We start from the raw sequence: 16335 nt of genomic DNA, 5'->3' as shown, positions 1-16335 counted from the left end.
CCCATTGATATTTGCATTGATTAGCACATTTCCCAGGTCCAACTGTAAATATAGGGTGCAATAATTATCAGCAAAAGTTACCTTTCTTCTGCCTGCTAACGTGGCCCCAAATAGAAGAAACTTCTAAAAAGGGAGAGCATTTACAAAAAGACACACAAGAAAGTTGAGCAAGCAAACGTACCTTCCAGCCTCAAATGCTACTTTGGCACCTCACAAAACCCTAGGCTGAGGAGTATTAGTAACCCTCTGTCCCAGGTAGGAAAAAAGCCACTAGAATTCACTTTACACCTCGGAAATTTAGCAGACATCTTTTCTGTAGGCGACTCATCCTGTAACAGATACCCACACAGCTGCCCCCAGCCTCTATCCTCGATGCTGCAGTCCACTAACGCGGAAACGGTTCTGATGTCACCCTGTGCAAGATCACTGAATCGATAGGGATCAGGAAAGGAGGCTGGTTAAGAACAGCTTTTAAGCTACTGGCCTCAGCGATCAGAAACAAATACAGAAAGAATCACAAAGGTTTTTTGGGTTTCCCTTTTTTTTTTTTTTTTTAAATTTCTGCTTCTTGAGAGCAGGCAACACTGGAAGAAAGTTCGTATTTTCCAGATCAGGTAGTTTAGCAAGGACTCTACCAGTTAAAAAAAAAAAAAAAATTTAACGTCTCCACTGAACCCAGCTCACCTTTGGAGTGCCTTAAAAGCAAATTTTTGCACTTTACCACTCAATTCTGCACTGCTGCATGACATTTTGTACGTGAAAGCAAATTATGCTTATGACAAACAAATTAGAAGATATTTAGTGATTATTATTCTCTCTCAGAGCCTAACTTAAATTTATTCATCCCTAAAGGCAGTAAAACTAGGGCCCCTAATATTTGGCTGCAGAAAGCTAAGATCTGCTTATTTTTAAAATAAACCAAACCCTTCTCTTTCTATTGCTTCCATCTGGCCGCCTCTCCACTAACCCGAATTTAGCGGCGTAAGCGTTAATTAGGGGCTATAACAAATACACCCATTAGGTCTAGTTAGATAATACCGTGTTGGCCGGACCGGAGCTCCAGCACCGGTGCTGCTCTGGGAAGACGGGAGCTGCCCCCCCCCGCCCCCCCCAAAAAAAACCCACCGACCCGAGGGGCACGGCTACTAGAGGAGCCCCAAATCCTCACGATGGAAGTTTAAATCCGTGTGTCCGTCCCCCCCCGGGGCCCGCCAGCCTCTCGCAAATGGCACCGGGGCGGGCCCCGGGGGCTCCGGCGGGGGGGGGAGGCCCCGGCCGGGAACCAGACGCTGCAGCTTTTTTTTTGCTTTTTTTTTTTTTTTTGGGGGGGGGTGGTGGTGAGCACGATCCCCGCACCGCCGTGGTGCTCCGGGGCATTTCGGTTTCGGTTTTTGCAGCGTGCCCCCATCACCCGCTGGGGCGGGCTGACTGGCTGAACGCAGCGGGGAAGCGATTTTCCGCGCCTCCCGGACCGGCCCTGCTTTCGGGGGGCTGGGGAGGGGTGTTTATTATTTTTAGTTCTATCCTTTTAATAGCATTAAAGGGCTCGTCGCGCCCCGGCCTGCGCCGGGAGGCCGGCCGGTCGGCCGCGGTGGAGGAGGGGAGCGGAGCGGATCCCCCCCCCCACACACACACAGCGGGGCGGCGGGAGGAGCGGGCCGGGGCCGAGGGCGGCCTGGCCACGGTCACCTCAGCGGGGCGGCGGGGCCCCCCCCGCAGGCCCGGGCGCGGCGGCGGGGCCTGCCGGCGGGCGGGGGGGGAGGAGGAGGGGGGTGGTGAGGGGGGGTGGGCAGCGCGGGAGGCGGGGGTCACTCACCATCAGCTCGATGGTCTTGTCCTCGATCACCGAGTCGGGCTCCATAGCGGCGGGCAGCTCCGCCGCGGCGCCCCGCCCGCCCCCGCCGCCTCCCCGCGCCCGCCAGGCCCCGCCGCCGCCGCCGCTCAGCTCGCCCGCCCGCCCCCCCCCCCACCACCGCCGCCGCCGCCGCCGCCGCCGCACGCTGCGTCCTCCGCGACGTCACGACGCCCGGAAGAGGAGAGGCGTCACCCGCTCCGGCTCCCTCTCACTAACCGACCACAACTCCCGGCGGGCCTCGCGGTCCCGCGCCGCTATTGGCTGCGGGAGGCTTCCCGGCGTGCCCCGCGGCGGCGGGGGGGGGGGGGGGGGAGGTGGCGCTGGGAGACGCGGCGGTCCCCCCGCCCGCCGGCGGTAGGCCTCGCCGGGGCGGCCCCGGTCTGAACGGCAGCCGCCGCGGGGCCTCAGCCGTGCCCGCCGCTCCCGAGAGAGCGGCAGCGGCGCTAGGGCCGCGCCGTCGCCCTCAAAGCGGCGCCTCGGCCCCAAGGCGGGAGGAGCGGGGGGGGCTGAACGGCGAGAGGGAGCGGGAGGGCCCGAGCGGGACGGCGGCTGCTCTCGGCAGGCTCCCGAGGACGAGGGTTCCCTAAACTCGTCCTGCCCCGGTCGGGTTTGGTGTCCTAGGATGGAACCGGGAGCTGGCGTGGTGTCGTTTTCCTGCTTCCCTACCCAGGCCGACGGAGGGAGAGCCGAACCTTCCGGCAGCCGGTCCCTGGCAGCATCCCTCCGAACCGCGGGCAAGGAGACGGCTCTAAAATCCTCCTGACCGTACCCGAGAGGAGTGGGCCCCGTCTTTGCTCCACACCTCAGGACTGTCTTCTCCTGATTAAAATCCAGAAATGCCGGGGGAGGAAGGAGGGCCGAGCTGGAAAGGACTGAAAAACTCAGGCCCTGCACTGGCAGACGGGTCGCCATGGCAGTAACATTTGTGTTGGGGTTTACGAAGAGTAGCATTTTCATGATGATACTTCGGTTGGTTTTGTAGCTAATTGCCACAAGCTGTCACAGCACCTCTGACCGAGTTTCTTCTTGGCGGCAGAGCTGGGTATTACCCGCTTAGTCCAAAATGACGGTTAAAAACCCAAGAGAAGTTGCAGCACGTACCTTGGGAAACGAGAAACCTCCCTGTGTGAGCTCCTGCATGGCCCGCGGCGTAGCAGGGAGGCGGCACCACTGCCTGGGACTGGGCACCTTCACAGCGCTCTAAATCGGTCTGTAGGGACCCGGGTTTGGAGAACGGGGCTTCATTTGTTTAACAACGCACCGACAGCATTTTATTTTTACCTCTTCCCTCATAAAACAGTGAACGCACAAACTTGTTAGCATCATGTTTTTTAGAATTACCACACTATTAAGTGGTGGTGTTTTTTTCCTTAAGTAGCAATAAGAAATGAAAATAGAGCCCATGAAAAATACCAGCTTCTGCAAACTGTACTTAATTAGGAAAGCATTACGATATGCAGAATCACGTGCTGCTTATGCACGCTGTACTGTTTATTTAATAAACAGTCTTATTTAAGAAGTCCCGTTCTGCCCAGTCATGTGCCTCAGGACTTATCTTGCTGGCATCGCTCGGTCAGGCAATCCTGTCTGCGCTTTTAAGCGGAGTACCTATTTCTGCTTGCGTTGCTACTCCAGCTGCTCAGCCCCGTACAAGATGAAGATCCACCCCATCGTGGATATAGTGAAATGGTATTATTCACCAAATGCTGAGTGACAGCAGGCACAGCATTTGGAAGATAAATAGATGGTCCTTGCCAGAGGAAGCTTTCAGTCTAGGTTAGATGAAGACAGAAGGGGCCAAATACAAAAGCTTGAAAAGGAGATGTGCCATACTTGCAAGGAGATGTGGAAATGTGATAAGGTGGCGGCATTTCCATCTAGCTAATCACAACCCTTCGCAATGAGCAGCTTTTTCAACCTTTAGGGTCTGTATCCTGCTGGCAGACTGCGGCTTGCCACCATCCTCCACTACCGCTGCGGAGAGGCACCGAGCGTCTGCAGGCTTCGGCTGCTGGGAGCCAGCTGGCGTGTCAGGTGGGATTACAGGATCGGCGACACTGAAAGCTCAGGTGCTTGGGGTGACCAAGGGCACGCAGGCTGCGATCTGATGACACAGCAGGGACCACATGCATTTGTAGGCATTGGGAATTGGAAGCAAAAATGTCATAAGCAGCAATCTGGTGTAACAGCACAGCACTAGCGACTCTGTGCTTGCAATGAAAATGGACTCAGTAGCTTCATGCTAAGCATTTTTTTTTCATTACCTGTTTAAATCTCTGCCAAATGGTTAAGAAACAGAGTATGAATAAAAAGTATGTACAGAGTACATAAAAGTATATACGGAGTATGGAAATGGTACAAAGTCCTTTCTTATTGACAACACACCTGCTTTACAGGACATTTATGTCAGCAGAAATGTATTTTATTAATTAAAAAATGCTTAAAAGAATACTTATCATGAGGTCTAAACTCTTTTCATAGCATTTAAAAACATAAACCAAGAGCAGCAGGTCTCCCTCCCCGTCAAACAGCTGCTGCGGCTCAGCATCTGGGGGTGAAACTTTGATGTGCCCCAAAAGCTGCCCCGTTGACATTGTTCTGGACAAAGCGAATACCAAACATGCCGTTGCCCCAGAGTCCCTCTAACTGGGAGTATGAAGCCCAAACTCGCACACCGGCGGTCACATCAGCTTGGGCTCTGCAAGTGCCCGCTGACCCTTACCCAGACACGCTCCACTTCCACGTGAAAAAACATCCGAGGGCTTTTCCTGTCAAACCTGGGCACCCAGGCTGGCAGCTGAGCTGAATTCTTTCCACCTTCACATCATGACCTATAACGAAGGACTCGCAGGTCCAATTATACGCTGTCCTTCACGTTGTGTAACACCACTGACCTCGGCGAGCTCACAAAGGTGTCACTGAGAATAAGGTGGGACAAAAAATCCACCTCACTTTTGCTCTCCCTGTAATCAGGCGTTCGCTCTGGAGATCAAACAAGGCAGCAGATATTTGTTTGTGACACCAAAGTAAAAAATCAGCATGTCTCAGTCTAAATATACACAGGGAAGAGATTTGCTGACCGGGACAATGCTATTTTACATGGCACTTCCAAAGTACAGCTGCACAGGCAGGCGAGCTTTCTGACTGTGGAAAAGATTGTCCAGGGCATAGGAAAAGAGAAAAGAAACATAAAGAGAAAAAAAGGCAAAAATTCCTCCATTTATTTAAAGAACGAGTAAATCCATGGTCTCATTCTGGCAGTCTGAATGGTTAATTCATCGCAACGACAGACGCTACAGAAGCAGGTGTGGGTCTCTGAAACTGTAGCCTGAGCTGTAAGATGGAACTTGAGTTCCTGTAATCTGCTTTTAATTGTGTGGATAAAAACAATTTCTATGATATGAAAGAAAGAGAAGAATGTTGAAAGTAAATAAGGAAAGCATTATTAAAAAAATCAGATTTTTTGGCTTTAATGCAGAACACAAGAAAAGCAAGAGCAGGGGATATCAGTCCTTATATCTGTAAATTAAAGTAAAATTGTTTCTGAGCAACTCATGACTTAAAAGCTCATCAGGACTGAGTGACGTGTCCAAGGCAAGGTCTCGATGGATGAAAAATCAAGTTTTTGATAAACTTATTCTAAGATACAAACCCATTGGATTCTGCTGAAGCCAAGCACTGTATTCCCATGAGTACACGAACCACACGACTGCAGTAAGTTGAGGAGCGTGTCTCTGGGTGTGTGCTCTGTGTTCGGGTTAACACAACGCTGTATCAATAACTCCTCTGTGTGTATGTGCGTGTGTATCGCCATTTGCTGACAGATCGGCGTCTCGGCGTCACGCATCTGCACATCAGCAGAGCAGGGACAAAGCTGGTCATTAAGCGCTAATGACGACCTTGTTCAGGTGGAAGCACACCAGGGCGGTGGGGCAGTTTCAGCCTAAGAGGACTCGCTCTGCCAGTTTTCCTGCGAGGATGAGGATGAGGGGGAAGTGGAAGACGGAAAGTCCCAGTGCCAACGAACCGGAGATGCCTCCACGTTGTGCAACACGGCAAGAATTCATTGAGGCTGATGTCACTGTATTGAAGCAAAAGTTTAAAAAAACCCTGGAAAGCTTGTATCGTGGGTCCCAAGACTGGCACCGTCCCGAAAGCTGCGAGTCGCTGCGTCCGCTCTGCGAGGGGGCGAGAGGCTGCCCCGATGAGCTGGGGATGCGCAGGGATGCAGCCCCAACCCAAACCACCGCCTCTGGGCTGGGACCTCTGCCGAAACTTGGCGATGAGTCCACGTTTTCTGTATGTTCATTGTGTGGTGTACCGATTTCCTCTTCCAGCAGGTATTTTCCAGCAGGCCCTGTGCTTACCTGTGATCATCTGCACTCAGAGACAGGCGGAGAGGGCGAACTGCTGGCAGGACCAGGCGGGCGGCATGGGGAGAGCCTGGCAGGTAGCCACGCTGCCAGCCCCACGGAAGGATTTGCTCACTAATCCTCTCCAACCTCTCCTCCCCCATGGGCAGGTCTGTCTGCAGCTCACGCTGCCGCGAACCGGCACCACAAACTGCCTGGGGGAGGATATTAGGACTGACACAGTATAGAAATATTTCCCAGTTAGAACACAATTTGATTTTTTTCTCCCCATACCTTTTCTGTATAATAAAGTGAATTATTTCTAAGCCTGCGTCCATTTTCTGCATTTTTTTTAGGCCTCGAACAGCCCAGTCAGATGGCAGTCATCTGTCAGCATGTCCCTTATTTCAGGGATCCCCCTTGACGTTAAACACCCACAGGACGAGGATAAAAGTGACCGACCACGGGTGCCTCCCAGACAGGCTCCTCTGTACCCACAGGCAAGGGCGCTGCCCCCAGCCCCACCACGGCTCCAGCAAGGCTGCAGGCAGGTGAAAAAAAAAAAAAAAGAAAAATAAGAGACAGGCAGTGGCAAAACGACACAATCTCTGGGATTTGCTATGGAGCTGGTGGGAGGTAGCTACTCAAATCCTCCAGCAGCTCCGTCAGTATCCATTTCCCAAACTTCGGCTGCCTTCCCAAAATCCCCAGCCTAACATAGTCTACTCACTAAAACTCTCATCTTAGGATCTTACGATTGTTTATTTGGCTGTTTGGATAGGGATCAGCGGTTACTCAATGGACAGTAACGAGTCACAGTGCGAGAAAAGCAAGGGCAGATACATTTCAAATGCTCCTGCTGGAAGAATAATTATTGAACTTAGAGCAGATAGGAGTAAGATATAAATAAACATTCTTCTTAGGGCAGGGATGGCTGCTCCTGAAGTATGAAAAAGTTTAGTCTTCCTTCAAAGAAATATTTCATAGCCAAAATGGCATGACACTAGGTTTGATGATTTTTTTAAAGATCTGGAAAGAAAGAGAAGATCCAGAAGGATTCTTCCCCCTTGTCCAATAACAAACTAACTCTGCCGCCACCCAGAGAGAAGCAGCCGGTCCTTATCCAGCTTTGCTACGGCCCCTAAAATAACAAAGTTAGGAGTGAGAAGGGGTCAAAATACTGCTATTTGCAAATAAGGGGGGGGGGGGGGAAATCAATGCAAAGCCCCCACATCCTCGGGTGAAGGAGGAGGTGCCACCTGCCGTAGGACCATGCGGGACGCGGAGCAGCAAAACCCGCACGGCTGTCCCGGGGGGGCCGAGGGCAGCGTCTCGCACGGCCGTGGCTCACGGGGATGTGGGCACGGGGCTCTTGGCACTGCTGCTTTGGGGCGGTGGGGCACCCACAGAGAGCGCAGAGCTTGCTCGGTACCCATGCTCCCAAGCATGGGATCCAGCACCCCAATTTTTCTTCCCTGTGGCTTTGCTCATTTGTTCAAGGTTTGGAGATAAGGAACGGAGAAAGGAGGAGGAAGAGCAGGCGTGGGCAGTGAGAGGGCTGCCAGCTGCAGCGCCTGGATTTTGTGACTCAGGGCTGCAGCTCCCCTTCTCCAGCGACACGCGTGCCGCTTTCGCACAGCGCTTGGGTTGCGCTGCTTCAGTTGGCACGTCCTACATGATAAAGCAGGACGTGATTTTGTGGTCTAAAGACTAGAGAACCAGAAGATCCCATTCCAAAGCGTGGTTTAACATCTGACCCTCTGCACTCCACGGGAGCACCGCTGTCCTTCACGCTCCTCCACAGACCCTCTTGCCTTCTGCTCACAGACTGCTGCTCAGCCAGGTCAGACGTCGCACCGCTCCTCAGGTCTCCCAAAAAACCCAGAAATCATTTCTCAGATGAAGGAAAACAGCACATAGTTGCTCTTTTCATACACAGGCAGGTGAAGCCAGTAATATAATACCCCCCAGTATGATGGGACTTGGTCCTGAATATTGAATAAAATTGCCTGTCATACGGAAATTACAAAAAAAAAGGTCAGCTCATACAATTCAGAAGGATATTTGCAAACTGGGAATGGTTTAGAGAGTGTCAGCTTTGGATTATTAAGAAAAAAAACCGCAATTTTTAATAAACCATATTTGGAACTGGCTGGCTCACCAGAGCTGCCCAGCCCCAGGACTACCGCGTACTGTAGCCCCCCTTTAATTGAGGTTTTTGACACTGTTTCACTTTGTTCAAAAAAATGGTCTGCACTTACGGTGTGGGAACTGCGTCGTCCTGGCCAGCACCTCTGGGGCTGGAATCACCCCCAGCCCCTTGCATGAGCCCAGCACAGGGAAACGAGCGGCTCAGCATCCCCCAGCCCCACCGCACGCATCCTTCCCTGCCAGAACCCACCCTGGCCCTGGCGGGGGGACACCCCCTGCCAGAGAGACACCCCTGGGCAATCCTCAGCCCCCACTCCGGCTTCTCCCAGCCCGGCTTCTCCCAGCCTGGCTTCTCTCCTGACTTATCTGCAGCATTCGCAGGCACCCTGGGGCGATTGAAATGCTGTTTTGGAGCTCTGATGCCCCAATATAAAAACCAAACCCAAACCCTATGCACCCTTCTAATTATTTCACGTCTTGGATGTCTGCAACACATTTGTTTCTGTACTCACTGGGAAATATTCTCTGTAGACATGCTGTCAGGTTATTCTAGTATTGTCTTTATTTTCTCGACGCCTTCAGCATGTTTTGGACACTTAAGAAAATAGAATGTATTTTCACCTTGTGCTAGATGGAGAGAACAAAGCCAGCACCAAAATCGCCGCTCTAACCTCAGAGCCAGCCTTGCTCTGCAGCCTTCCCAGGGCTCTCACCTGTATTTTCAGGTGGGACAAAAAAAAGTTGCTCCATCCCTTGCCTGGCAGATCACCCTCCGTTTTGCTGTCACTGCATGATTTGAAAACAGAACCAAACCTTCTTTACTGAAGCTCAGCCTGGGGGTGTCAATCCCGAGGTGGGCTGTGGCACGGTAAATGCGGTGGTGCCATCACTGTCAGCCAACCACAAACCCTAAGGACTCGTCTTGGCCTCAGGTTGTTTTGGCTCGGCTTGAACGTGACCGTATTCCCCACCGGTGCTGTGAAGTCTCCTCGCTGGAACGGTGGAGCTGGCGGACCATCAGGCGAGCAGTGGCTCGCTGCGCTCCCAGCTTCGGTTTAGGTTTGTGCAATTACGTGGTTGTTGCCCTTGAGAATTGGATCATGTGTGGTGAATATGCTGCAGAGCTCAGTCCTCAGTATTTAATTAAATTTACAGACCCATCGGCAAGACAGAAGAGTTGACAACAGACTGCTTGGAAGCAGACGACTTACCCAGAACAAGATTTTGACTGTAAGAGCAGGACAGTAGCTCCTACGTGTGGAAGCGGGCGGTGCTGGCTCTCCATCCTGCACGGGAGTAGGTGACATCTGGGCCGCTGGTGTCCTGCCAACTGGAAGACAACCTCATGAAGCCAATAATCCACTGGGAGATGACAATAAAGCTACGAACAGCCTTGCTTTGCAATGCAGCACCCTTCAGGCCCGTTCACCTGCCTAAGCAAAATGGCGAGGGACTGTGAGTAGCTCAGTTAACCCTGTTAATAAGAATGTGAGAACAAAAGCAATTCTCACACACGGTCTTTATTCCCAGCACCGCACAGCAAGGGATTAAACCACCCCTTGGTTTTGCAAGTGAAAGGGAAAGCCCCAGCCCTTTTTTGGTCTTAATCGGAATTTATTTCCAGGTTATTTTTTTTACCACATATTACACCTGCGCGGACTTTGGGAAGGATTAGTGCCCTGGGGTTCCCCCCGGACCCTGCCGTCCCCGCTGGCACCCAGCAGCCCAGGTTTCTGCCCCAGGCAGTGCATCCCGGGCTGGAGGACCCTGCTCGGGAGCCCCTCAGGCTACAGCAATGCAGAGCCCTGAAGACCCCCACATCCCCCGTCTGGCCAGAAACCAAAGGAAATGCAGCTTTTCACAGACACAGACTTAGGAATAGCAAAAGTTCTTTCTGAGTTTCAGGTGTACTTTTACATATTTACGGCAGCTCTTTGATTTCCCTGGTGGCTTGTACTAGGGGAGACGAGACGGTGGGTGACGTGGCACCTCTCAAACCACGGCACATCAGAGTGGCACACGCTGGGGTCTGCGCCCGTGGGGTGAGAGGAGGTCGACCTCAGCAAGGAAAAGGCCAGGAGAATAATTTTTATTTAATGTAAATTATCCTCAGCTACGCTCACAGCAGAGGAGCTTGTCCCAGTACCATCTCCACTCACCTCCCACATGTATCACTCTTCCAAACCCAGCCCCTGCATTCCCCACGAATAAGTTCCGATATGCTTGAGATAAGTAAGATGTTACACGAAAGCTAACGAGCCATCAGAGCCAGACCCGTGGCACCCCCCGATGTGCTGGAGCGGCTCTGAGCCGCAGCTGGGGCGCAGCTCCCGATGCTCCTTGCACCACAGCCACACGCAGCACGTTCCCCCTCGGCACCCTCCTTACACCCCCGGGGTGTTCCTCCTGGAGCTGCTCCAGCAAATGAGCATGACCCAGGCATTAAACCAAGCCAGGCCAAAGCACAGCAAGGGTCATCTCGAAACAGAAATGCAAAGGTGGGTCTACAGAAAGACAGTCCCCTGTTGTCCCCAGCTTTGCAGAGCACGTCTTTGCCATTCCTAAATGTGCTCGGGAAAACTGCACGACCCTGGTCACACCCAGGAGGCACAGAGGACATGGGAGGGAGGTATTTAAGATTCACTCGGCCGCAGATGCAACCAAAATCCATCCCGGTGTAATAAAATAAGCAGGTTAAGTGCAAAGGCAGAGCGGCGAGGAAGAGACAGGGCACCTTGACGTGTGACGAAACAGGAGAAATGACGGCAGAATCCCCAGCACGGAGGTACGCGAGGTGTCCCCACGGTCGTGATGGCCCGACGGCCGTGACATGGGTTTAAAGCATCCTCCCTTCCCTCCCCACCCTCCAGAAATATATTCTTGGCTCCCAAGCGGGCCGCTTGAGTGAAGGCGGCTGACTTCAGCTCATGGCAACCGCTTGCTACACCTGACGCTTGTGTTTCACGTGGAAAGTCCCCATGCTTGATCTTGTATGCAAAGCACGAACATTGTCCTTTTGGCTGGTTACCTGCTGCATTCCACAGGCAATGAGTCAATGGGAGCTTTCTTAGGCTGTCCTTGCAGGCACTGTAGAAATGGAGATTTTTCTTAAGGAAAACTAGGTCCAGGGGTGAGAGTGGTCCCTTTGCTCGTCTCCATCGTCAGCCCCTGCGGTGGGCTCCTGCAGACAACTCCAAAATAAATACCTCTGCACCTCGCTCCACCCCTCCCTGGAGACAGCATTTAGTTTGTGACCTGTAGGATGACATTTGTTTAGGAAAATGATTTTTTACTAACATAACCATGGATGTTTCCAGGCCTCTGAACAGCTCCAGTTTCTCTGAGCATCACCCAGGTCTCAGCCCAGAGGAGCAACCTGGGAGCTGCGAGAGCCATGTGCTGTGCTGAAAGGCAGACACCCACAAAATATCCAGCAATAAGGATTGCGGTGTCCCCTCCCCGCGCCCGGACGGAGGCACCACATCAGCAGGAAAAAAGCAGGAGAATGCAGGAGGGAGGCACCTCAATCCCAGCCAGGCTTCAGCTGCCAGAAGGCGGATGGGGACCCCACGACCGTGCGGCTGGGGACCCCGTGACCAGCGTCCCCCACCACTGGGGATGTCTGCAACCAGTCAAAGCCGCCCGGTGTTCCTGAAGGATGGCATCCAGCTACAGCAGCACTCAGCTGAGATCAGCCATCCCTCCCTCTTCTCTTATGCCACTTAATTCCTCTGTATTTTCCATTTTCCTTGCTAGGAAAATAGGTTTTTTTGCACGCTTTAGCTTTCAAGCAAGTTGCCTGCCTCCATCCCCTCCTGTCCTCAAATAATACAAACTTCTGCGGTTTTGGGTAAATTTAGACATGACTGTGCAGAACCAACCCGTTGGGGGTAATGCTGAGGTCTGTATACTTCATGTCCTTCCCACACACCAGTCCACTGAGTCAGCGTCCTCCTGTACAACCCCAAACCCATCCCAAAACCACCCGTGGCCGAGAAGCGTGCGAGGCATGGGCTGTACCCTGCGCAGCCTTGGCCAGATCCTGCGCCCGGCCCCTCGCAGCAAGAAACACTCGAGCAGGCTTGCAGCCTGGAGAGAGACTCACCTCGTGGCACAAGCTGATCCCGAGGGAAGGACCAAAGGAGCTGGTTTGTTTAGGCTAGAGAAGCAAAGATGGAGGGAGACGTGACGGAGCTTTCACGTGGCTGCACACGGGGAGAAGTGCTCAAGCAAGAGGTAATTCCTTTTGCCAAATCAGATGGTTAAACACCCTTCAGTGCGCTTAACTGGAGAGCAGTTTGGCGTGGCTCTCCGACGTGTCCCGAGCGTTCCCATGAGGTTTCGAGGAGCAGCCTGAGCAGCAACACGGGAGCAATCAGCAGTTTTTCTACTAAATTACAGCGACCTGGGCTGCAAGCAGCTCCCAAGAAACCAGCTAGAGAGGCTTCCCGGGGGCCGCACAGTGCCGTGCCCGGGGACAGGGCAAGCCTCCCGTGGTGCTGCGGGGGCCCAGCTCCTTCCCAGCACGGCTCAGGGCCCCATGCTCAGACATCCAGAGCAGCCCCCCGACTGCAAACCCAGGCAAATCCCCAAAAGGGGTAGATAACCCCAGAGGAGCAGCCAGGAGAAGGGTCGGCACCTGTGTGAACAACGCGGCATGATGGCAACCACCACTGAGATGGAGACCATCGGCCCTGTTCAGGGCTCGAGGCTTCATGGGCTGGGACACGTCTCCTCGGTCCTGTGCCCCGGGGTGGGTTTGGGAACGGGGACAGGGCGAGCACGTCGGGGCGGGCTGAGGGGCGCGGGGGAACCTCAGCACGGGTAACAGCAGGTACGGCGGAGCGAACCGCGGCGTCCCGAGCGTAACGGGATCGCCGTTGGTGATCAGCGATCCCGCAGCAAGCCGTTACCATCCCGGATTTCTCCTGACACCGCCTCCCTGCTGTGCTGTACCCGCCACTGTGATGCTGAGGCTTTACTGCCCAGCAGCATCCTCCGGCTCGGCACTTCGAGCAGCCGCCAGGAGCGCGGCACGGCAGGAGCCGGCACAGGCAGGGCTGGCCCCGGGGTGCTCGGCTCTGTGACACCCAGCAGCGTGGGCAGGGTCGGTCCTGCCCACATCCAGGACTGGAGCCAGCCGTGGGCGTCCTCCCCCGGGGACGCTTCAGGGTGTCCTGGAGCCGGCTGCGATTTTCTGGCAGCTGCGCAGCCCACGTGTGCCCAGGGCCACTGCAAACGTCCTTCCAGGAGCTAGTGCTTGGTACCGTCTTACCTTCACCGGGCTGTTGGAGCCTGGGCGATGTGCAGAGCAGCTCTTGGGTAACCGGAGGCTACTGGAAACCGCAACCAAGCCTAGTCGAAGGTCTCCACATTCATACCAAGTCCTGAAGTCAGAGCACAGGGGAAAGCAAGCAGCAAAACAGCCACCCAGGACTCTCCGTGCCCATGGCAGGGAACACCAAGGCAAGGAAACTCAGCTGTGAGGATCCCGTTGCCAGAAAGCGACTTTTTTTGTGCCATTGTGGAAACTTGGTGGCCAAAGAGGTGAAGCAGCTTCTCAGAAAACTCCTGCCCTGGCACTAAAAAGAAGAAACTGTGGATTAGAAGCTGCTTTTGCCTTAACAGCTGCAGAGGTGGTTGGGGTTGAAGGGAACAGTCCGACACATGACAGCTTGATGTGCAGCCAGCGGGACTTACGCACCGTTTCCTTCAGGAGCTCCTGCCTCCGGGTCCCGGCATTCCAAGAGTTGGCCACCGCCGCGGCTCCGCGAAGAGCAGACCTGCACACACGGCACCGTCACCGAGCTACACAGGAGGAGACAGAGGGAAATAGGGGGGACTGGCCCCAAAAGGGGGACAGGGAGAAGAGCAAGGAGCCAGGAGCCACCCCGGCGTAGCAATGGCCACAGACAACCTGCAGAAAGCCGGACAGGCCGGTGGCTGTGGCCGCGCAGCCACGTCCTACCGCCCTCACAGCCCCTTCCCCTCCCGAACGAGGCAGCGATCGGGCAGAGCTGGGGCTCTTCCCCCCCCCCACTTCACCTTTTCACCAGCTCAGCCTCCGCAGCAGCTTAAGGTCACCTCCTCGTCCTGCTCGTCAGTGAGAAGTCAGGATTTGCCCTTTGATTTAGTTAAGCACCGAGAAAGATTCAAAAGTGTTGGAAGCGCAATTTTTCACCACCGACTAAAAATAGCCGAGTGAAATTCCAGAGCTGCCTTTCAGCGCCGCCGGCTGCGCTCGGCTTCCCAGGACAATGGCATTTGTAGCCTGCTAGCAACAACAGCGCAGGCCGGGCTCCAGCTCCCGAAATAACAAGTTATAAAGGGCAAATTCTGTCTTTAATTACAGCTATACAAAAAGTAGCATTTAAAAAGAGCATTATTGGAATATCTGAGCACACGGCACCAACTTAAAACTGAACCGTGGAATGCAGTAAGAGCGGTATGGACTTACTATACATAAAATAAAAATTCAGGGGTATTACTGAGGGCATTAAGGCACACACAGTTAAGCGTTTAGAAGAGCTGAAGCCCTTTGGCACAAGAAAAAAATTGCATTCAGACAGCAAGGAGAAGCTGATCGTCCGCTCCAACCGCTCACGCGAGCCTCCTCGCAGCCGGCTGCGGCAGCGTGTGCCCGGCGGCACCCCGCTTCCAAGTTCAGGTGTGGGAGCAGCACAGGGACAGGACCCTCGGGGTGCGCTTTACACCTCTCTGAGCTGCATGGAAGCAGCTCCGTGCGACATACTGGAAACGACACTTTATTTATTCGTTTGATTCCAGCTAAATGAGATAGGATCCCTTCTGGGGACATCATTATTTAACAGCCCACAGTACAGGAGGCACGTGGAAAGCCACCCTACCTAGCTTTCAAACACAAACCTGCCTCCTCTGACCACTTGTGCCTGAAAGGGTGCAAACTTGGCCCCACCAAACTCCCAAATTCCACGTTGCAGCAATCCAGCCTGCCAAAGGCAGTCAAGTCTCCCGGATGAACGTGCTGCAAGGTGATGCTCATGTTTATACGCCAGGAAGAACCCACCTGGCGCTCTGCAATATTTGATGTGAAGAAAGACGGCTGTAAATCAGCGCTTTCAAATAGGAGACAATCCGAGTGCTCACACTGACCCATCAGCAGCAAGCCTGCAACAGAAGCTGCTTTCTGAAGGGTTAAATGGACCCAGCGACCTTATTTTGGCAGCTACAAGGAAAAAAATACTTTCACCACGTTTCTCTCCGGCGGCCTCATCTTTCTGTAACTGTGAAGTGCCCCCGGGAGGAGGTCGATGTGAGCACCTTTGCGGTCAGCCAGCGGGAGGGGACCAGACGAGCACAGAGGGGACCCCAGCACATGGCTCCCGCGGCTGCTCTGCAGACTAGATGCATTTGTGTTTTCTCAACGAAACGTGAAGGGGAAGAAGAGACGTGAGAACCAAGAAGATTCGTACGTGAGGAAGTAGCAGCTTCCAAGCATGTCTGGCATGGAGTATTTGTGACACTGAACTAGACAGCTCTCGGGCATCCCTCCACAGCAGCCAGGCTTCTCTGCTCCTCATTTTCCCTTGGAATGCAAAACTGAAAAACAGAAACCAGGTTTGCTGTTGCCGCCACTTAAAGGGTTAACTGAGAAATATCTCTGTTTTTTTTGAAAACAATATACATACACATGCCTGGTTACACCACCTGGTGAGACTGCATGGGTAGTTTTCTGCAAGCAATAGCTTCTCCCATAACAGGTGCTGACTGATGGGATTATTTTTTTTTATATATATTTTGTGCTGATCTCAGCTTGATGCTTTTATCTGCATCATGAACTGAATGGTGATCAGTTTTCTGTACCGAGGTTGTAGACAGCATAAGATGCATACAGCAAAGTGGTTCTGTGCATCATTTATTTCTGCTCCAGCAGAAACGTCACATCTCCAAAACTTCTGCTATCCGGAGACCCAAGGACTGTGAGCCATGCTCTCCCAA

General features: G+C 53.4%; 1 protein-coding gene and 2 long non-coding RNA genes across 7 annotated transcripts in view; 1 reads left to right on the top strand and 2 right to left on the bottom strand.

The window, feature by feature from the left end:
* Nucleotides 1–1951, bottom strand: part of FBXW11 (F-box and WD repeat domain containing 11) — a 77901-nt gene extending 75950 nt beyond the window's left edge. For 3 of the 5 annotated variants that reach the window (XM_069772802.1, XM_069772803.1, XM_069772805.1), the window contains exon 1: nucleotides 1817–1940. Coding sequence is in view for 2 of the 5 variants with exons in the window: in XM_069772804.1 (XP_069628905.1) it covers nucleotides 1817–1861 (45 nt within the window). In the remaining 3 variants the exon portion in view is untranslated. Of the gene's footprint in view, nucleotides 1–1816 lie in introns of all 5 variants that reach the window. The other 2 variants (XM_069772804.1, XM_069772801.1) reach the window with 2 other exon arrangements.
* A 208-nt stretch (nucleotides 1952–2159) lies between these two features.
* LOC138682283 (uncharacterized) lies at nucleotides 2160–4304 on the top strand. Its single transcript, XR_011322397.1, has 2 exons — nucleotides 2160–2495; nucleotides 2558–4304. It is a non-coding gene; the product is annotated as an uncharacterized lncRNA (long non-coding RNA).
* A 2098-nt stretch (nucleotides 4305–6402) lies between these two features.
* Nucleotides 6403–14587, bottom strand: LOC138682282 (uncharacterized). Its single transcript, XR_011322396.1, has 5 exons — nucleotides 14404–14587; nucleotides 14063–14166; nucleotides 12464–13934; nucleotides 8871–11613; nucleotides 6403–8216 (listed from the first exon to the last, which is right to left on the bottom strand). It is a non-coding gene; the product is annotated as an uncharacterized lncRNA (long non-coding RNA).
* Between the last annotated feature and the right edge of the window lie 1748 nt (nucleotides 14588–16335).

This window comes from Haliaeetus albicilla, chromosome 27 (genome assembly GCF_947461875.1).
Source record: "Haliaeetus albicilla chromosome 27, bHalAlb1.1, whole genome shotgun sequence".
Lineage (NCBI taxonomy): Eukaryota > Metazoa > Chordata > Aves > Accipitriformes > Accipitridae > Haliaeetus > Haliaeetus albicilla.
This window is presented reverse-complemented; position numbering and strand designations above follow the sequence as displayed.